The 23,357-nt window shown below is 38.5% G+C and overlaps 1 protein-coding gene across 4 annotated transcripts; it reads left to right on the forward strand.

Moving 5' to 3' along the window:
* Nucleotides 1-236: 236 nt before the first annotated feature.
* LOC120896258 lies at nucleotides 237-18,532 on the forward strand. Of its 4 annotated transcripts, XM_040300250.1 has the most exons (5): nucleotides 237-441; nucleotides 515-787; nucleotides 14,859-15,533; nucleotides 17,373-17,504; nucleotides 17,560-18,532. In XM_040300250.1, the coding sequence occupies exons 3-5, from the start codon at nucleotides 14,957-14,959 to the stop codon at nucleotides 17,796-17,798; spliced, it is 948 nt and encodes a 315-aa protein (XP_040156184.1). In that variant the 5' UTR covers nucleotides 237-441; nucleotides 515-787; nucleotides 14,859-14,956; the 3' UTR covers nucleotides 17,799-18,532. The 4 variants fall into 4 exon arrangements, with proteins under 4 accessions (XP_040156184.1, XP_040156181.1, XP_040156183.1 ...); XM_040300247.1 differs by lacking the exons at nucleotides 237-441; nucleotides 515-787 and adding an exon at nucleotides 12,184-12,532; XM_040300249.1 differs by lacking the exons at nucleotides 237-441; nucleotides 515-787 and adding an exon at nucleotides 12,184-12,532 and having other exon boundaries at nucleotides 17,576-18,532.
* Nucleotides 18,533-23,357: the final 4,825 nt, after the last annotated feature.

The following is a 23,357-nucleotide window of genomic DNA, read 5'->3' on the forward strand; positions in this document are numbered from 1 at the left end:
TGGGCACCGTCGATAGTAAGCAGGTTGTTTGGAGGTTAGACGAAGGAAGGAGTCGTAAAGCGAACCTCGTAAACTTGCGCTGAATACTTTCGAGGCAATTGATTGAGCGGGCTGCTAAGGGACACCAGACTACACCACAATATTCCAGGATGGACCGAACGATAGCTCAATATACGGTTTTCAGGAATGTTGGCACGATATCGACCTCGTGCGAGATCTGTCAGGCGAATGTTGACATATAGTTATGTGGCATTGGACACCATCACGTGACACGACACAATGCTTTACCATTTTGCAGCGCGGCACATTCCATCTCTTCAAGTTCCCACGGGCGCGCATCATCGGACACCAGCCGGGCCGACAACGCAGACAGCACGGTCGCGCGACATCGGACACCAGCCGGACGCAGACAGCTCCCACAAACATACACCGCCAACCGAGGTAGAATTAATGTGAGGGTTTAGTTTTAGTTTAGAACTCATTGGAGTAACATTTAATCTTTTTGAATAAAAAGCCGAATAATAAATGTACACCGCATAATTGGCGCAGCCGGGTAGGCACTAAAGAAAAGTGACGTCATAGTGAGAAACAGTGGAAAGTACTGAACTAATAACACAGTACAACAGTGATCCCGCAAAGTGCATCGTGATCTACGAGCATCGAGCATCCACAAGCACCAAGGACGGCAACGTCGCTGAGGAGTTGAGGATCCCCCCGCTAAGACGCACACGGAGCACCGTCATTGTTTTCTTGGCCTTCGCCCAAACACGACTTCAACATAAACCGTGTGAGTATTTAGTGTTGAGTTTCTGTGCGTGAAATCGTGTTCAGTAAAACTACCTAAATAATAACACAAGAAATCGGGGGTGAAAGAATTTAAAATTAATGTGAGTGCGCACTATCAGATAGACGCATCACACTAGTTTTATAAATTTCTTTTCATTCACGTACCTAGAGCCACTACCAGATAGAGCTTTAGGATTGGCTTTCTTTATGCCAAAAATCAAGAACAACGCTTTCAAAAAGGCCCAACAGCTGATTCAGGAAAGGATTTTTACATCTGAAACAAGTTCCGAATCAGAAGAAAGTACGGTATCTGAGGAATATTCGCACATACCAATTGCAAATTTGCAGTTATCACTTGAGCACCTAAACATGGAACCTCAAGCTCAAACTACTCAAGAGAGTGGTAATGATCAGATGGCTCGTATGATACAAGCCATCGAAAACATAAGTGCAAGATTAACGCAGCAGGAGTTGCAATGGCAAAGTACAAATGGAAACCAGGGAATAGCACACCAACGAAGTGATCCTATTCCTCGTGAAGTGACAATATCAGGTGATCCGTTCCGTATCCCTGATCCCATAAAAATGTTGCCCACATTTAATGGCAATAAAAAGCAACTCGCAAGTTGGATAGAAACAGCAGAAAAAACTCTTCGTTTATTCGAAAACCTCGTGTCACCACAAATATTTGAAATTTATGTGACAGCTGTTATAAACAAAATAGAGGGGCATGCTAAAGATGTAATTTGTACAAACGGCAACCCAAAAACGTTCAGTGAAGTGAAAAAAAATTTTGATAACATCTCTAGGAGATAAACAAGATCTTTCCACGTATAACTGCCAACTCTGGCATAACAAAATGGATGGTAACGCAAACACGCATTATCAGAAAACTAAGGAACTGGTTCACAATATAAAATCGTTGGCAAAACAAAATCCTAAGTACAATCTTCATTGGGATGCCATAAACGACTTTATAGACGAATATAGTCTAGCTGCATACGTCAGTGGGGTGCAGAAACCCTATTTTGGGTATGTACAAGCTGCTGAACCCAAATCAATCGAAAATGCGTATGCATTTATATGTAAATTTACATCAAATGAATCTAACAGAAACCTTACCCATATTCAATTAACACAATCAAAAACAATACTTAGGCAACTCACATACCGCAGGGCAAGGAAATAATAAAAACAAACAGAAAGGAAATTTAACAATACAAAAATCACACAGCCTCAGCAACAGGATTACAAACCTCGTAAACCAGTTGACACGAATCTGCCACCCGAACCGATGGAAATAGGTTCTACCAAAAGTCGACTTACTTTAAATAAGAAACAGCTGTTTAATGCTGAAATAACAAAACCCTCCGATAACGAAGAATCTGAGTCTGAGGATGAATTAGACATAAATTTTTGCTTAATTCATCCAGAAAACAAAAACACGTAAATTACTTGCCTTACATTATATCAAATACTCAAACTTATCCCACAAACATTTTGATCGATACTGGAGCAAATAAAAATATAATACGGCCGGGCATTCTCCCACAAACAAGAAAGGTAAAGGAAACCAAAATAAAAAACACCGCTGGATGTAAGCACGTTACGGAGAAAGGACGTATTAATTTACTCGGCGATAATTTTCCAAATCAAACCTATTATGAGTTCAAATTTCATAATTTTTTCGACGCACTCATTGGTTCAGAACAAATGGCTAAAAACCAAGCAATAATAAATTTTAAAGAAGAAACATTTGAAATCGGAAACATGAAACTCAAATATGAAAAATATTTTCCCGATAAACAATTATATTCGCACAGCTTAGAAATGGAAACATCCGTTAATGGCGATTGGTTCGTACCAACGTTTCAAAAACTTTGTAAAGGAGTTGTTATTGAGCCAGGTTTATATAGAGCTTATAACAATAAAACGACAACAAAAATTTTAAGCACAGAAAAAACAATACCTGATGTCAAAGGAAAATTAAACATAATAGTAAATAATTTTGAAACAATTTCCCCAATCCCATTACATCCAGAGCGTAGCGTTACAAATGAAGTGCTTAGTGAAATAATCCGCACAGATCATTTGTCAATACTAGAGAGGGATGAACTATTCAAAACAATACTTGCAAATAAAACAGTTTTACTTAGGGCTGGAGAGAAACTTACATCTACATCTTTAATAAAACATAAAATCTTAACAACAGACGAAAACCCTGTTTACACAAAATCATATAGGTATCCACACGTTTTTAAAAAAGATGTGGAAGAGCAAATCAATGAATTGTTCGATAACGGAATCATACAACATTCAATTAGCCCTTACTCATCGCCAGTTTGGGTTGTTCCAAAAAAGATAGACGCATCAGGAAAACGCAAAGTGCGCGTTGTTATTGACTATCGTAAGATCAATGACAAAACCATTAACGATAAATTTCCCATCCCACAAATAGAAGAAATATTAGATAATCTTGGCAAATCAGCATATTTTACCACCTTAGATTTAAAATCAGGTTTTCATCAAATCGAAATGGACCCCGACGATCAAAAAAAGACAGCGTTTTCAACAGCTTTAGGGCATTTTGAATTTACGAGAATGCCGTTTGGCCTGAAAAATGCCCCAGCGACATTCCAACGTGCGATGAATAATGTTTTATCAAACTATATTGGATCAATTTGCTATGTGTATATTGATGATATAATCATAATTGGTAAAAATCTTCAAGATCACCTCAACAATGTTTCAAAAATCCTTAAGAGGTTAAGTGATTTCAATCTTAAAATACAATTAGACAAATGTGAATTTCTTCGCAGAGAAACGGAATTTCTTGGACACATTATTGCCCCTGACGGAATCAAACCTGACCCAGAAAAAATAAGAAAAATTCAAGAATGGAAACTTCCATCCAATCAAAAAGAAATAAAACAATTCTTAGGACTCGTAGGGTATTATAGACGTTTTATTAAAGATTACTCAAAATTAACAAAACCCCTCACCAAATTGTTACAGAAGGATGAAAAAGTAAACCTTAATGATCAAGAATATCAGGAAGCCTTTAAACATTTAAAAAATATAATAGTTTCAGATCAAATCTTATCTTATCCTGACTTTGAACTTCCTTTTATATTAACAACTGACGCCAGCAATTATGCCATAGGCGCCGTTTTATCACAAGTAATCGATAAAACAGAAAACCCCATAGCTTTCGCAAGCCGTACTCTAAACAAAACAGAGTCAAATTACTCCACAACAGAAAAAGAGGCACTAGCCATCATATGGGCAGTAACCAAGTTTAAGCCGTACCTGTATGGTAACAAATTCACTTTGGTTACCGATCATAAACCCCTTATTTACATTAAAAACTCAAATAAGAACGCTAAATTGATACGTTGGCGATTAGACTTAGAAAATTACGACTACGACGTAATCTATAAGACAGGAAAGACAAATGTTGTGGCAGACGCACTTAGTAGAAAAAGTCGAAGTTAACAACAATCAACTAGAAAATGTTGTTTCTGTTGATCAAGTATCTGTGGAAAATAATATCAGTTCATCTTCTTCCGAAACAGCACATTCAGCAAATACATCCGATGACTATTATATGCATTTTACAGAAAGAGCTATTAATAGTTACAGAAATCAAATCATTTTTAAAGTAACGGACTCCGACTCCGTTATCACGGAACAAATTTTTCCAAACTATAAGCGAACAACTATTTGCTCCACTTCGTTTGATAATAGAAAAGTTACAACATTTTTGAAAGATCATTCGAATGGAAAGCAAAATGCTGTGTTAGCTCCAGAATACTTACTTAATTTAATTCAAGAAGTTTACAGAGAATGCTTCTGCAACACAAACTGCCATTTCATTATTACACAAAATATGGTTGAAGACGTAACTTCCGAAACAATGCAAGACATTATCATAAGAAAAGAACATGATAGAGCCCATAGAGGCATAACCGAAGTCGAAAGTCAGATTAAACGATCTTACTTTTTCCCAAACATGATCAAACGAATCAGGCAATTAATTAATTCATGTACAATTTATACTCAACACAAATACGAACGAAAACCATATAATATAAAAATTTCACCAAGGCCAATAGAAAATGGTCCTTTTTACAGAGTCCATATGGATATTTTCGGCATGGATAGACACTACTACCTTTCTTTAATTTGTGCATTTTCGAAGCACCTTCAACTTATAGAAATTAAATCTAGAAACATGACAGATATACGGAATGCCCTTTCACAGTATTTCAGAACATTTAGACCACCAAGAAAAATCATTTGCGACCATGAAGCAGCTTTTACTAGCATTCAGTTCCAAGACTTTTTAGCTAATTTCGGAACCGTAATAGAATTCGCTTCCTCATCAGAGTCAAATGGCCAAATAGAAAAAACTCATAGTACTATCATTGAAATTTATAATACCAACAAACACAAATTCATCAATAACTCATCTCCTGAAATAGTGCAAATAGCGAACTCAATGTACAACGATACTGTTCATTCAGTCACCACTTATACCCCTAATGAAATTATTTTTAATCCAGGGTATACGATAAACCCACCAGAAATAGCCGATAACGCCGACAAAATTTTCAAAAATGTAAAAAAGAACCTTCAGCTAGCTGCAAATAGAATGACAAAAAATAACGACAAAAAAGAAATTGCACCTGCTGTAAATGAAGGACATGATGTTTATATAAAGAAAAACATTAGAAAAAAGCTAGATCCACGCTTTTCAAAATCAAAATGTTTGGTTAATAATGAAAAAACCATTCAAATTGGACCAAGAAATGTCAAACGCAATAAAAATAAAATAAAACGCATAAGAACATAATTGTACATGAAAATAATATTTTTTATATATTTACAGGATTTGACGTCTCAAAAAAGAAAAAAGAAAAAAAAAAGAACAGACGACTGGCTGAGCCCATTTTTTTTATTTTTTTTTCATTCTCTTTTTAGCAAAAACAAAAACTAAAGAAGAAAAAAAAAGGATCGCAGTGGTACGACTCATTGTCGCTCATTTTAATTTAAAGCATTTAAATTAGGAAAAGAAACTTGATAAAAAAAGGGTTAGGAAATCGAAGGAATCACAGGAAATAGCAAATTAAATCATTAATTGAAAAATGAATAATTTTGAATTTAAATTTTTTTCTGCGGCATGACAAGACGTCGTCAGAATAGTTATGTTGATGGTCATTCTAATGATAGCTCATATTAAAGCCCAAGAATTAAAAATAACTAGTTTGATTGATCAACCAATTTTAATTCTAGAGAAACATAATTGCAAAATTCAAATCGGTAATATCAATATAATACATGAGGTAAACATAACAGAAATTGAAAATACAATGCACCTATTAACTCAAGTAGCTTTTCGCCCAACCAATAGTCCTCTATCAATAATTGCGAAGCATAAGGTTAGAAACTTATATTCTAATTTTAATCTCATAAGACCAAGGAAGCGTTTGATAAGAAGCGTAGAAGCTATAGGCTCGGTTTGGAAATGGATTGGAGGAAGCCCGGATGCACATGACCTGCAAATCATCAACAGTACAATGAACGATTTGATAGAGAGTAATAATCAGCAATTCCTAGTAAATGAAAATCTTGGAATGAAAATTAAAAACCTCACCAACAAAATGAAGCAGATGATTGAAAATAGAAACGACATTCTTCTTAATGAATTAGACATGCTGACGGCAATTATCAATATAGATACAATTAACAAGATATACAAGAAGCGATATCGTTATCCAAAATGTCTATTACAAGCAGCAAACTTCTATCACCACGCGAAATTACTATTATACAACAGCTGTTAGAAGACCAAGGAGTTAAAAGCGATATTCCTGACGAGATTATTTCTTATGTCACACCTAAAATAGCAGTCAACAACAACAAACTGCTCTACATACTTAAAGTGCCAGAGTTGCAAAAGGAGGAGTCAAAAGTAATAGAAATACTAGCACTGAATCACAATAACTCGTGGACCGAACGATCGACATTTGAATGGAAACTTCTTATTAACTTTTTCTAATTGCACCATACAATTCAGAAACAAAAGCTTCACATCAGAAGAAATCCATGTCAAGAGTCCAGCTGTATATGGGACAGTATTCAACATCGCAATTCATCGAAAAGTTGTCGAAACTCCTTTAGCTTCCCTGGATGATAGAACATTGACGAATCGCAAACACATCGAACACATCTACTTGCAACAATATAAAAATATTACTTGGAATTGGAGCTTATTAACTGGACTGGGAGTGTCCACTACAGTATCTATTGCCATTATCATATTTGTCTATTTTTACTTTAGTCGTTTCATCTCAGCCGTATCAAATCAGATAGAAAAGAGGAAATCTCGCTCACAGACGTCGTCACGAAACCATCGTAGAGAAAATAATCTCGAAGACAGTTTAAACGCATGAGGACACGCTTTTTTTCACCCCCTGGAGGAGTTATGTGGCATTGGACACCATCACGTGACACGACACAATGCTTTACCATTTTGCAGCGCGGCACATTCCATCTCTTCAAGTTCCCACGGGCGCGCATCATCGGACACCAGCCGGGCCGACAACGCAGACAGCACGGTCGCGCGACATCGGACACCAGCCGGACGCAGACAGCTCCCACAAACATACACCGCCAACCGAGGTAGAATTAATGTGAGGGTTTAGTTTTAGTTTAGAACTCATTGGAGTAACATTTAATCTTTTTGAATAAAAAGCCGAATAATAAATGTACACCGCATAATTATATATCGAGCTATCTTGATGATAGCTCGAATAAGTCGCAATAAATCCCTCAGATGGCGCTATACAGATACAGACAAGGACGAAAATACGAGACAGCTAGATCTCCAACATTAGGGCCAATTAGGAAATAGTTCATGTATGGTCAACTTAAGGGCAAACGAGGTCAAGGAGATCAGCTGATCGAGTAAAATGCCGCCATCGTAAAAGGGACAGTAGCAAACTTACATAGAAAGAAGAAAGACTATTTTTTGAACTGTGCAGCGAAAACCCTATACGCGAGAGCCAGTTACAAGAAAGTCTGCAAAGCTACCGAAAATAAACGGATTGTTACCAGGCGTAACAACAAGGAATATAGGATCATGGACTCTTTACACATTTTCATCATAAGTTACATCATAAGTTAGTTATAAGTAATAAGTAAGTAGTATAAGTGGTTACTTACTTACTTATCCGGCGCTACAACCGCTTTGCGGTCTTGGCCTGCCTCAGGAGTGTCCGACACCGCTCGCGGTCTCACGCCTTCGTCTGCCAGTCCATTATCCCGGCCTTAATGGCGGACGCCTCCAGGCCATCTCCAGGCCATCCCCAGGCCATCCGAAGTGTGTTACAATGTGTCTATAGCTGATAGTGTGTATTATAATAAGTTCTGTTTAGCAGATATGCTACACCACCTCAGTTTGGGACTACCACGCCTCCTCTGTCCTTATGGGCGGCCTAAAAAGACTTTACGGACTGGTTCGTCCGTTTCCATGCGTACAATATGGCCAGCCCACCGGAGCCTGGCGAGCTTGATACGCTGTACGACAGTGAGGTCGCCGTACATCTCGTATAGCTCGTCATTATAGCGGCTCCTCCATTGTCCTTCCACACATACGGGGCCAAGTATCCTTCTGAGCATCTTCCACTCGAACGCGGCTAAGAGGGTATGTGAGTACCAGCTTCGTCCGTCACGACAGGTTCTTTGAGGTGAACTGATTTTTCAGGCTGTAGAATGACCGGTTGGCAGCCAGCATCCTTGCGCGCAACTCAGCTTCCATGCTATTGTCGTTGCTGACCTTTGACCCAAGATAGGTGAATTGTGGGACGACTTCAAAAGTGCGTTCATCTATCTGTACGTCACGCCTACGTAGATTCTGATTATTAATTGGTAGGCCCGCTGATGTTGCCACCATCAGTTTGGTCTTTGCCTCGTTTATCTGCAATCCGAGGTTCTCTGCCGCCTTCTCGATCCTTTGGTAGGCTTCTGCTACATAGGAGAGCCGCAGACCAATGATGTCTATATCATCAGCGTATGCCAGGATCTGGGTTGACATATAGAAGATGGTACCCGTAGTCTTCACCCTCGATTCGCGGATGGCCCTCTATAGCGCCATGTTGAATAGGAGATAAGCAAGCCCGTCCCCCTGGCGCAGACCTTTGGTGGTAGCAAAAGGTCCTGAGAGTTTTCCATACACCCTCACCTGGCAAGTGACGTTGGTCATAGTCATTCTAACTAGCCTTATCAGTTTGGCCTGGTGTGGTGATGGGAAAAATTTTGTTGGTTCGGTACGGGTTCGCGTCATAGGCCTGGTGGCAGTGCTGAGTTAGCACTTTGCGATTGGCGCGGTAAACTAATCGAACTTGACCTTGCGTAACAATTGACATCAATGTGATGTGTCAGGTGAAAACCGGACCTCCAGTTATGCTAAACCGTGGGAACTTTCGACGTTATGCCACCTAGCATACGTTAACCTTTCGGATTGGAGTTTTGCTGACCGCCCAGCTAATACACGGTGCGTTTGTTGGAGACAGTAAAGCCTTACCTTGTGTAGGGGGACAATACTGCTCATAAATGAGTTGAAGGGACAAGATGTACGATCCTGTGTCCGATCAGAACTGATCTTCTGTCCGTTCTGGTAACTTTATTTATACTCCCATCTTAAGAAAGTTAGCGCACATTCGTCCACCAGATGTTTACGCTCGTAACTTTCCCTTTCGCAACTTGATGCGCTTTCACGAACGAATGTTTGTCAAGACGGTCGCTTTCCTGGTGGGCTTTTACAATTTACAATGTTTTGCTTAAGGTCTAATGCGTTTCTTATGCTAATTGTTCTTCCTTATTTATGGCCGGTCTATATAGTACAGTCGTCAACTCGTACGACTTAACAACATGCCCGTCATGGGTTCAATCCCCAAATAGACCGTGCCGCCATACGTAGGACTGACTATCCTGCTATGTTTAGTCACTTTAGCCAGTCACTGAAAGCCAAGCCCACAAGTGGCAGGCAGGCCTTGCCCGACAACGGTTGTTGAGCCCATAGAAGAAGAAGAAGAAGATTTATGACCTACTTTGGAGGTCTTCCTTGTTTATTTCCAACTTGGGTGGTGCGACCACCATGGTAAAACACGGAACCGCGTGTGCAGTAAAGCACGGGACGCATGTGCAGTATTCATGCGTTAAGCGGGTATGCGATAGCATGGATGCTACACGGGATTCCAAAAGAGCTCAAAGCGTCATACAGTTTTACCCTGGCTATACTATCATATGCGGCATTGAACTATCATATGCGGCATCTTGCAAGATGTGCATGAAACGTGAGTTTACAATCTAGCAGGACACCAAGATTTCGTATGCAGGATGGAGCTCGATATGATCCCACGGGCAGAATGCTTGATAGGTCATTGATGTAAATCAGGAATAGCAGAGGTCTAAGGATGCTGCACTGCGGAACCCTAGACGTGCTAGCAAACGGGCATGAGCGTTGTGATTGTATTGTATTCCCACTTGGTAACTACGGTCCGAGAGATAGTACTTTACCCAGGATGAGAGCATATAAGGGACACTCTTTTTATTTTAATTTTTCGAGTAGTATTTCGTGGGAGATACAGTCAAAGGCAGCCTCACAAAAAGCCTGAATAACAAGCGATAGAGGGTCGTCCAATCTACCAGACAATCTAAGTGAAAACTCGTTAACAAAACAGTATTGCAATGATACTGATAAAATTCTCGTTCATCCTCAATGTTCGGAATTTGATATCACCGAAATCGAGACATCAAAAATATTGAGTATGACCCGCGCAATGATTAAAGCTGTGCGCGATGGGCGTTTTTTTACGGCCTCATAATGCAGTTTCGTTTACCCAATCCTTGAATATCGTTTAGTCTCCCATTAGTTAGGTGTAGGTTGCTAGTGTCGTGAGAATATGTAGAGAGTAGCTGTGTAAAGGTTGCTGGTTGGAACAATACTATATTTTTAAGAACCTTACATTAATAATCATAGCTTACTATTTTACTCAAGGCTTGCTCTTCAACAGAATATAGTCCTACTTTAGCTAGATTGCCATTATGTAAGAGTGTTACAGTGTAATTGAACAATTAACATTAAGAATTATGTATGAAGAATTGATCCCATTTCCTACTTATAGTTTACCAGGGCAAATTTTATAGAGAATGGAGACGATCCATTCTAGACTTGAACTCACGACGAGCATATTGTTTAGCTATAACATAACAAAAATAATTAGCTTACTCAAAAATGCAGTACAATCGACAACAATCGAAAAATGTAATAAATGGATCTACAATCTATGAGTAATAAATGGATGCAATATTTCTGTCGATGAATCAATAGGATCAAAATTTTCTATTTTTATTATGTATTTTTTCGTAGAGGTAATGATTTAATGTTTGTAGTTTTTGAAATACTTACAATATTTTTTTACAAAATGTTTAATATTTCATGGTTTGTATATATTTTTGCGGCTATTGATTATCTATCAAATAAACATATTGTAGTATATTTTAGTTAGATTATATCTTTAATCTCATTGCATAGGTCTTGCTAGTTCAGATAATTTTCCCTCCTTTTACTCATTCCCCCCCCCCCTCCCGTCGTAACTAGCAGCTAATTTTAACGCAATAACGCCGCATCGATTTCACATGTCCCTCGAGAACGTTTAAATGCCTCGCCATATCGTCACTGTTTACAGTGCACCAATGTTAATGCCACAGCTCAATCCTATGTACGCTTAAAGTGTACGCGGACCCTTGTGCCAGGGATGTAATGTTATGAGTTGAAATTTACTGCGTAAACGCAGTACGAATTTGTAAAAAAAAACTCCTTCCGATATGTATCATTTCGGTAAGAGTCGCGAGAGTGACGAGATGACAAACCGTTCACAGTGCATTAATTTTTCACAAGTAAAAGCGAAACTCATCATACCGCCTCCACAGCAAAAGGCCCGATACCCGTTAATGTTATCTCAGCAGTGCTGTTAAGTTAGTGTTAGACGCCATTCACAGTTGCGCTGTAGTTAAAATAAGACGAAAGAAAAGTTTGGAACATCTTTCCATTAGGCTTCGAAGTTTGGCTATCAATTAGCAAAGGACAGTTGGACAGACGGATACACACCGACTTCCGGTAGCGCACAATTCATTCATTCCACCTCGACTCGATGTCGAGCGAATTTCGAACGATCCGCAACATTACCAACACGCATGTTCCACGATGTTCATCGCTTCTCACCACATAAAACTCACTTAAACGCTAGTTAGCTCACTGCTAGTTCACGGTGCGAGCGAGTGTATATAAAAATGAACGCACCGGCGGTACCATGGTTCAGTGTCCCGAACCGGAAGCAACAGGTCGCATCCGGTCGCATTGTGGAGCACAGTTCGTTAAGGAGATCCTTTAAAAGGACAACAAGGTGTGATCGTTGGTTGTTTGTGTGCTATAGATAAGCTTATTGGTGTGATTATGTTTCCATAAAAGTTCCAAGCAAAGTGTAGTGGATATCATTTGTCTGTGTCTGTGTGGTTGTATGTGGCAGGCTCCTCTATCCTTTTAACCCTGAGCCACAAGGTGTGTTTGCACGAGGGCGTGCAGAAAGTGAAACATTTATTGCAGAGGTGTTTGGCGAAAGCGCATTAGTGATCGTAACAATGTGGCACCTGTGGATTGTTTTATTAGTATTTACTACGGGTAATTATCACATAAAGTTTTACTGTCATGCTTTTGGATGGAGCGATCCAACTAGTAATTGTACTCTTAAAAGACAAGACATTTTGTTTTGGCAACGGTTTAATATTAATGTGATTTTTATTTCATCGTTTACCTACAGATATTCGGTTGGTTGGGTTGTTTTATTTGACACCTTCAATTATAACTCTAATTTTATTTTGTGCCGTAGTATATAACACAATAATTACCGTAACAAGTACAAACATTGCTGAATTCAGTACATTTTACATCATTTTATGTTATTTAAATGCAGGGACGGTCTCGTAGTATAGTATTCAACTCGCATTAATGCCTGTCATGGGTTCAAGACTCATATGAACCGTCCTTCCGTAGTATTAGTGCTGTGTGATACTAATAAATCCCGAAAGCCAAATAGAAGCTGTACTTTAAATATAGCACTACTGATAACAATTTATTTTGGTTCATTCAAAGACCAGTTCGAGCACCAAAATGGTGCAGTGTTCAAAATTTCATAATTTTTCAGTAGTATCATATCAAGCACGAAATTAAAATGCAACGTAAAAAACTGCTAACTGTGCAACGTATTATTTGCATATATGCTGTGTATTGTGTTTTATGTGTAAAATATGTTAATATTCCATTAAAATCAATTGAGGTTTCTTTTCAAATTCGGCTTTAAAATTTAGGAGCTTCAATTATAATTCATTATCTAGTGATACAACAACCAATTGGAAGTCAATGACCGTAAAACGGCATAAGAACCTAACTCACACGGTACACACAATTTAAGAAGTGATAATAAGTTGTAATGCAAAGCACGTACTTTTGAACCAGAGGTGAAAGAAGACGGTTATGCCGGGTGGGCGTAGTATTATTAGCAGACCATTGGTAACATTCACTCCAGCACTGGGACAAATAAAATTGTGCTAGCTGAAGATAAAGAATGACAAATTACTTTTTTGGCAATTATTTTCCTGCAAAACGATTTCGACACACAGCCGAAAAAAACGGACCAATACTTCTTCAGGATTTTAGCATTCGGGTGTTGTTTGTACTGCTTTATCTGTTTCATATAAACATGTTCAAACAATGTTTAATACTCCCACCAAACTGATGTTTTTATGCGTTAATTTATCTAAATTATATCGTTATCCTATAACTAATATGTTCTGATCTGTTTTTTATCATATATTCTTGAAAATAATTCACATCATTCATGCTTTGATGCTACAAAAAATGGTGAAATAATCGGGGCGACTATGGGCTTCGAACGACGAGATCCGTTCGCCGCGGCTGTCAGAAGGCGCTCACTTGGCGCTTAATTTTAAAATAACGTACCATTGAGAGACCGTAAGAAGCGCGCGAAAGAATGAGTTCTACCTGCCGGGGTCGAACGTTCCCGTTTGTATGGGGAGAAATCCGCGAGGTTTTGCGCTGCGGATTTGGAACGAATGTTGTTTTCAATGTAACGTTTTGCTTTAAATTTTGCTTTAAATGATTGAAGTGAACTGAACTTAGAGATATGTAAGGCCGCAAATACACGACGCGCGTTTCCGCGGGCGCGTTCAAACGCGTATAACAGTTCCGCAGAGATATCCAGCTGTGCATCTCTGCGTTTCCGCGGTAGCGCGTTCGAATGACATTTCATTTCTATGGCTGGATTGTTATACGCGTTTCCGCGGGCGCGGAAACGCGCGTCGTGTATTTGCGGCCTAACATTTTGAAAATGTTTTGTTATCTATTCCCAATAAAAAAGTTTTCATCAGTTTTGAAATTTTATATTAAAAACATAAAATATATCGGAATATATATAAACATACTTGAATATTCATGTAAAGGTCAAATTTTATGTTTTTCATATGAAATGTCTGAAAAATTTATAGAAAAATATCGCAAAACATTTTCACCATATAAATAACGTTTATAACTCTTTAAAATAAAATCAATCAGTATTTTTACACATTTTTAAAAAGTAAATCCAATCCTGTCGTCCCTTCTAAATTTGAAATAAGTTAAATCAAATTTCAAGAAAGTGTGTCAAGCTGCCTTCTGATTGATAACAAATCATCCAATAATGATGTAACGAATGAAATCCAATACCAACGGCAAAAAAATCAAAATTCAAAACATGACCATCCTTGAATCGTAGATATAAACGTCTTTAAATGCTTGACAGTTGTATCTCATGATTCTCATTCTCTCATGAGCGTCGAACGGATTTCGTCGTTCGAAGCCGGTACTCGCCCCGAATATCGGACGCATTTGATCGATCGAAAGATCATTGTATAACTGATATAAAATGTTACTAATTAACTATCTTAATTAGATTGTTCATTTTCAGACTGTACAGTGTATGGCAACGTAAACGAAAGCCCCGACGACACAGGCCATGCATCAGCGTCAAGATCCTTACCGACCCAGCCAATGGATTTCGTAGACACCGGGTCGGCAGGATTAGGCCGAGAGCGTATCAGTGATGCGGGACGCAAAGACCTCGATCTGTTCAGTCAACTAAAACATATGCAACCAATTCCCCGCAGTGGGGGCCACCGATCAGTACCATCGACCGCTTCCGAGTCCGAAATGGCTGGCGTAAGAAGATCACTAGCAACGGTCCTTCAACTGTTGCTTCCGTACGGTAGGCTGCAACATCGACCACATCTGTCAGCGGATGATGCGATCGGTTCCTACGAAGAGGAAGCACTGTTCGGTGAACCTTTGGTTCCCGATGGGCCAGACACGGCGAACTATATGCTTCACGGCAAACTGGTTGAGATAGGCCCAAGACAGCGCACTGCTTTTGGTAGTTCTACCGACGGGGAGAATCGTAATGCCGGAACTTTGGATGAATCCTTCGGAATCGTAGGTCAAAAGCGGGCCGCTGCTCTTCGCTCTACCATGGCACGTCGTTCCCATATTATGCCCACGCAGGGTGGAGGAGGCGGTACGGCGGCGGAGGAGGGCAGCTTTATGCCTTCCATCAGTGTTGGTGAGTTTTACGGTACGGTAACAATGAAAGGATTTTCTCCCATCTCAATACCCTATTTGGTACGGCACAGATGGCTGCAAATGGCAATGGCACGCTTACGAATGCTCAACTTTATAATCTGCAGTGCTTTCGGAGCTTTATTGTATTTAACTAAACAAAAAGCATGCAAATTGTGCTTCATAATTAGTGATCAGATACTTTAAGTATAATAATTGTGATTATATGTTGTGCTTAGATGACTTAACATTTTTGTTAGTAGTTTTTTTTTTAAATCACTTGTTATTATTCTTCTTAGTTGTTCACTGTTCAAAGAACATACAATATTGCTTTCGACTTACATAATTCAATTATTGTCTTTTTTTCATTACTTACAATCAGTCAGTAAGCTACTGTTCACTATATTAGTCTTTTTGATACATTACTAGTAATATAGTTTGTTCACCTGGGGGGTTCTTACTTACCATAAGTAATGAGGAAAGATGCAACATTTTGATTATTTTCTGTTATTGTATTTTCTATTGTGTATTGTGTATTTTCTATTATAGACTACGAAAAGCTAGTGGCTAAAAGCAATGTTTACCCATTTTTTTCAATAGTTTTTGCATGTCCTTCACATTTTGTTTTAATTTTTGGGCTTTCAGTGTTACGAAGTACACCAATTATTGCTTACCTTACACTTTATTATGTTTATGTACATTTATTACACATTTATGCATGTATTGCACAATTATCATGTAATTATATTAAATATTTCCACATGCATTTATTTACATATAAATCCAACAAATCAATACTATTCAGCGCCCTTCTGATTCGTCCGTTGCCCACAGCTCCACAGTACTAATGAAATTTCACATGATCAAGCTCACCGATCAACTAGTTGCCAAAATTAATCAGTGCATCTTGCACCCCAACAGGGCAACAACAAAAAAACAGTCTGCATTTGTTTTAAACTATTTTAATTGGCCACGTAGAGATGGTAGCAGTCTTCGGTTATACCTCTCGTGCGTAGTCATCCTGCGCTAGCATCACCTGCTTTCCACGCTCACCTCATTTGCATTTGTTTATCGTGCTTACATCACGCCAATTGATTAGTAGCAAAAATTGATTGATTGATCACCATGCCTGCCGGAAGGGAGGGATTGGTAGTGAACGGGCTTGATTATTGGAACCATTATTCATTGACGCGACCGTGGTGTGCGTTTAGCGCCCGTGGATAGCAGAACCGGCCGGTGCATGTATCATACAACCATAAATAGTCATTTTAATTGCCATATCCCAGCGTCCTTTGGCGGGTAGTACTCTAACCGCTAGGCCGTTTTGTGAGACGACATAAAATTTATCATCGTCATCGGGCTTGGTCTAATAATGGTGGGTGGTGGTTTGCGCCGAGGATGCTCCACCGTCAGTGCGAAGTGTGTAGATATTCGTACACACAGGAGCATACCTGTTCCCATGGGCTACCGGTGTGACTGATAGTTAATTCGTTTACTTGCGCCAGTGGTGATTTAATTCATCTGCTCGATGTTTCACACTCACATCTACTGTGGTTGAACGCGACTCCTTTCGTTCCCATCACTGTCAGTCGTCAGGTGATGAATTATGCTCCATGGAACTTCCTCCCTGCCCTCTCTCTCTCTCTTCGAACAGCTGTGTTACTATTCACGTGTGCTCTAATCTGGCTAGCGATCGGTTGCATGATGTTACTGTTTTGTGGTGTACTGTACTGTACTGTGTGGGATGTTTAGATGTGTCGTGTGATCTAATATCGTTAATTGGCTTGTGCGCAAAACGCGTTTCGCCGGGAAGATGTAATTTTCCTTACCCCCCACATCCCCCATTCATTTCCAGGCGCGCTGACAAACCTGGGCGATTTCTTCCAGAACCTTAAGCACAATCTGGAATCGCTCGAGTCGAAGAACTTGAACAACGATCAGGTGAAGCTGCTGGAGGGTCAAAACATGATCAGCAATCTACGCAAAGGTACAACCACCCGCCCGCGGGGTTGAAAGCTCCAATGACTCCAAGTTTTCTGAAGGGTTCTTCTATTCCAGAGTTTGTCGAGGACTATCCCAAGCCGGCGGGCAGTGCCGCTTTCCTGCACGCCATCCGGAACTATCGGCCCTCGCACCGGATTCGAGCGCTGGTTTCCACCGTGCCGGAGCTGTACCGTGGGACCAACTTTCACGATCCCGTGTACATGCTTGCCGGACTCGGAAAATGAGCTACCCGCCAACCATCCGACCGCCCCACTCGGTCCTGCTGGCGTCTTGCTAGGTAAATCGGAGGCAACAGCGCCTAAACGCTCGCCGCACCATCCTGGATTGATGGACGCTTGTTTGTCGCCTCCCGCCTTCCCTGGACCGGCACGGATACGGCGGTGGTGTGCTGGACATTCGAAACATCAACATAAAGGCCATTCTTCTTCCCCATTGTGCACGCTACCTTCGTATGGATCACAATCTCGGTTCCATTTGTTGCCCTGCTCGTGTACTGATTGTAAATAAGCGCCAATTTGTTGCTAGCTGTAGAAACTATTTCCACCGTAACCACTTCCTCTAACAGCAAAAAAAAAATAAACGGAAGATCTAATACACCCTGAAATACTATAAACAGTACTACAGGTAAACATATTAAACTATGAATGCAAATACCAACCATACATATTATAATAAACATAAGAACAGTGTACCGATCATTGGGAATAGATCGAACAACAAAGCACCAAAATTGCTTGGTACAAAATTAAGAAAACCATTTTACGATTGTCAACGTAGTTGGCATAAAAAAAAGAAACGAAAGAAATTGAAAAATGCGAAAAACTCCCCCGGCAGCCATTCGGTGGGAGGCAAACCTGAAACTATGAAACGTAGCTCGATCAAAATATACGAAGAACAAACAACACAACACAAAACATAACGTATGTTACGCACTGAAAATGAGTTTTCATTATTACATGTCAATAAATTCTACCAACCGTTGTTTCGCTTTTGATGTGTGGAATAAATTAATGATCTGTCACCTTTCTGTTCTGTTTTGGCGTGTTTTTTGTTTGTTTTCTTCTCCGTATGCCGTCCTTCAATTTAAACTGTCGCGCCGGGTTGGATTGATTATACGTTTAAATGTTTTTACTCTTGTGAGATTGTTGTTGGTGTTGGAGGTTCACTCACAAAATATCACATTACACTATAACAAATGAAAACACATTAGTACGATTTTTGAAAAGAAACATGTAAGCTTTATTATGAATACATTCCGTTATTTTTACAGAAAGTTTATATAAAGTTGTATTATTAAAGCGGACGGTTCAACAGCTAGACCCATGTTTGCATCGAACCGTAGAGTACATGGATCGCATTTCATACAAAACACGAATCAATTCGAATAAGTACCATTAACCATATAATAAATAATACAAACACAAACAACTCTATACTGTAGAAATAATGTTAAAATCCGTGAACAAATATAAAGAAGAGTGTCTAAATATTTTAATCATTTTAATTATAAACTTAATTCTAAATTATATAAATGGTTCATGTAAACAATTGTCAATAGATTATTTAACTATTTGAATTCGCGGGTCTCGTGGTACAGTCGTCAACTTGTACGACTTAACAACATACCCGGCATGGGTACAAGCCCCCGATGGACCGTGCCCCCATACGAAGGACTGACTATCCTGCTATGGGGTAGTTCTTAAATCAATGAATGCTGTAGCCCACTAGTGGTACAGGCATGCCTTGACCGACATCGATTGTTGTGCCAAAAGAAGAAAAAGATAATGACAAATAGATTCAATACAGTTAAACGTGGATACGCGAAAAGCTCTATTGGAAAATAACGAATAAAATACGCTTACATTATTCGCTCGTTGGGGGTTGGGCTCCTTTTTTTGTTTTTGTTTTAAACTACAAATAAATGTAGTGACTTCAAAATTAAATTGTTATCTTTAATTTTTATACGTAGGATAATGCAAAGCAAAAAAAAACAGAGAGAATAGAAGTTTCTATGTTTATTTCCCCCGCGTTACCTTGTGTTGACATTATGAATATATCCATCATTTCAAAGGATTAAAATAATTATCTCCCTATGATTCAACAGTTCGAAATTAAATGTGTAATTAAATATATTAAATGGAGAATTGTATTTGTTGTTAACAACCCAATAAAAGCGAATTACTGACTTATTTAAACTAGGGGATGGCAATATATGGCAATCCGCTGTTATATTTTTGAGTAAAACGATAAAAGCCATTCTCTACATAAATAAAATTTATTTAAGGGGAAACACGCATTAACTTTTGTTACTTACTGACATTTTTTTCTTATTTAGCTTAATAGTAGTTGTTTGCTCTTTCCTACCTAGACGGCGACTCTTTTGGCGGCTCTTTACTAAAATTTTTAAAGGTTTGCATCTAAATTTGCCAAACACTAGTCTAAGTCTACCTTAGCCACTTAGCCTTAGCGTGTACCCATGGTAGGATAGCCCACTTCGTATGGGAGGCTCGGTCCACACGTGGCTTGAATTCATGACGGACATATTGTTAGTCTTGTCAGTTGATGACTGTATCATGGGGCCGGCTCATCATGGTTAAATGGATAACTTTATTTCTACGTTAAAGTTTTCAAAAAACTGTTGCCAGAAATGGTTCGGAATGGATCACAGAGTGAAACATGAATGACATGAGAAAAACAGATCCACAATTTGTTGCTAGCTGTAGAAACTATTTCCACCGTAACCACTTCCTCTAACGTCAAAAAAACGGTTGATGAATTACAACAGAGAAACAGATCCTGTAAACATGAATTACATGAGAGAAACAGATCCTGGTTCCTTCTCGGAATAATATCTTGGAATCTAGAAATAAGTTTAATGAAAGGAATGATATTAGATGGGGTTTCAAGATCTGTATGGGGGATCGGTATGGTTTCAGTACCATTTCAAAGGTCAATATGGTTTCGAAGATTAGTATGAAGTGGAACTAGTGTGATTTTGGTTCCAAATCCGGTTTTGAGAACAGTTCCATGAACGATATGTGTTGTTAATAATTTTCTCTTGACGTGCCCTATGGATTTGAGAGGCAGTTGAGAGTTGCGTTGTCTTAAACAACCCGTTGCTTAAGTTATTATACAACCTATTAATTATGTTACATTATGTAACACATGAACTACTTATTTACTTATTTAGGCGCTATAACAGCTTTTTATGGTTATGTTCATTCATTCGTTTACCAAAACATTTACTCGGCGTTATCGGTGATCTACCATAACAGACCGTAACGGGCTCTAGGACATTACCTCAATTTGAGATGTCTCAGAGGTGGATTGGAAGTATACAATGTACGATGCAGGTTATTTGAGGTGGCAAAAAGCATTTTGTACAAAATTCTATAATATATTTTTTTTTGCAAGTTTTTTTAAGAAAAAAAAAAGGAAATGAACTTATGCCCTCCGGCAATACATTAGTACGTATCCTTAGGCCAAACGTTAGGCATTTGCAAGATTGCTCTTAGTCCTCATATGCACATGACATATGAATTTGGCTCCTTCAGTGGATCACTGCTAACATTTTTATGTAATTTGGCTCTTTTTGTCGAAAAGTTTGCCGACCCCTGGAGGTTTATAACGATATAAATAATGTGTATAATCCAGCAAATTGATTTTAATTTTCAGCTCGTGATTTAGATAATAACTGAAAGCATAGTTTTGTAATATTTGTTTAATTATTTTCTTTTTTCTTTATAAGTTAGCTCTATTTATTAGTCGAGCTAAACACCATTCAGTACAAGCAGTGTATCTTGCCATATTTTGCTCATTTTTAATATGACAGCATGCTTACGAAGTCGATGATATTTAATGGTTTAAACTACTTCACATGTTTTACAACAAGTTGCAATAAATATTTATGCATACAGGAAGTCCCCGAGATACGCGGTAACTGTTAGAGCGTTTCTACATACACCGAGACTGAAGGTGAGAGATGGCTGTGACAGAATTGATAACTGGTTTCTCACGCCGGTGTGTGTAGAAGCTCCGAAAGACACCGAGATGGGACTTTTGGAACGATGTTGATAAAAAAAAAGATTTTATCGCTAAAATGTAGTCAAAAAATATTCTTCTGCAATTTATCAATATTTATGTGCTTGTTTGATTGCAAAAAGACTAACTATAATTGATCGTCCACCTTAACCTTTAAGTTGGCAACCGGATACCCTGGTATTTTTTTTAACTTTAAACTGAAATAACTTTTGATTCATTGCTTTTATTGACCTGAAATTTTCCGTAGCCTCCCAACTTTTAATTTCTGATTTTTTGGTGCATAAATTGTAATTTTAAACAGTCGGTAAATATTTTATTTTGATTTTTTTAAACTTTACCACGTAAGTTGGCAACCAGCATACCCGGGTATTCCATACATTTTGTATGGAGAATGACGTTTCTCTTCTTCCTCTTTTCGTATTGTGCTTATTTTCGAGTCAAATTCAAGCGATTCCAAATTTCAATTTGACCGTTATTTTTATAATAAAATGAAAAAAACTTAATGAATAAATGAAATAAAAGAGAATATATGGTCGGCATTACTTGCTTATAGCATTAGAATATAGAAAGCATTGTTTACCTATGAAAATCGTTAATTTTTTGCATCAAAACGTGTGGAATACCCGGGTATGCCGGTTGCCAACTTACGTGTGTAAATCTGGTTGCCAACTCTACGGTTAAACTGCAAATTTCTCACCTCGTTCTTTGCATGCCAAGCGTATTTCTCTCACCGAAAATGCCAAAGTCTTTGAAAGAGAACAGGTCGAAGCGTTTAGAGTAAATTGACAGAAAGCCATGGGAAAATTTTGACAGTTAAATTGAACATTGTTTATGTTTAGTGATGGACGTTGCTATGGAGTGAATAAGAGTTTTGTTCAACATTTTGCACTCATTTCCTATTAGAATATTACAAGAAGTAGAATCCAGTTAGAATATTACATGGCTGATACAATCCAAGGATCTCTTTTATCATTCGTCGCCGGGTTATAAGCAGAAGACGGTATGAATATTGTACTTGTGTGTGCCGATTCCATGTTTCATTTTACTCTCAGTGTTTAATTGAAGGTAAATAGGACTTCTGTTACCCAGTTGGAACATGTAAAGTGCTGTTTTATGCCTGTTAAATTTTTCGTTCTTCCAGCAGGACCGTAGCAAACAGTAGTGATTCGTGGCCACGGAATAGCAAGCAATGAGGTTATCTGTATACAGAGTAGACTGCAACTATTTCTACTTTATTCTCCAGAAGTGATTGATCGCAAGAAATTTAACCAATATAATCTTCCTAATAGTAAATTCGTCCACTTTTCCACGTTAACTATTAGCCGTGTTTTTGTAAACACTTTTTCATGAAACTGTCAAAAGCGAGCTGAAAATGGCAACCTAGCAACGGGCTTTGCATCGACCTGTTCTCCTTAATAGATCTTGGAAAATGCTGTCAGTCGCTGTCAAAGCATGCTGTCAGTTACTGTCTTAGCTGTTTTCTCGGTGCATTTGACAGTTCTTTGAGCAGTTCGTACTGTTACACATCAATTTTCAAATGAAAAATAAATTTCCTGCTGGACGAGTTTAAAAAATCATTTAAAAATACACAATAAGTTTAAAAAATCATTTAAAAATACACAAAAATGTTCTCTTCAGTTTGAGCTATATCAAATAATTCAATTATTGACTAAAACCTACAACTTGAAGCAAAATCTTAAAAAAATTAGCTGCCAGAAACTGCCAAATTTGACCAACGCGGAAACTCGATAAACGTAGTTTCTACTCGGTCCGCACTAATATCTTGTATACAATT

Source organism: Anopheles arabiensis, chromosome 2, assembly GCF_016920715.1.
Source record: "Anopheles arabiensis isolate DONGOLA chromosome 2, AaraD3, whole genome shotgun sequence".
Lineage (NCBI taxonomy): Eukaryota > Metazoa > Arthropoda > Insecta > Diptera > Culicidae > Anopheles > Anopheles arabiensis.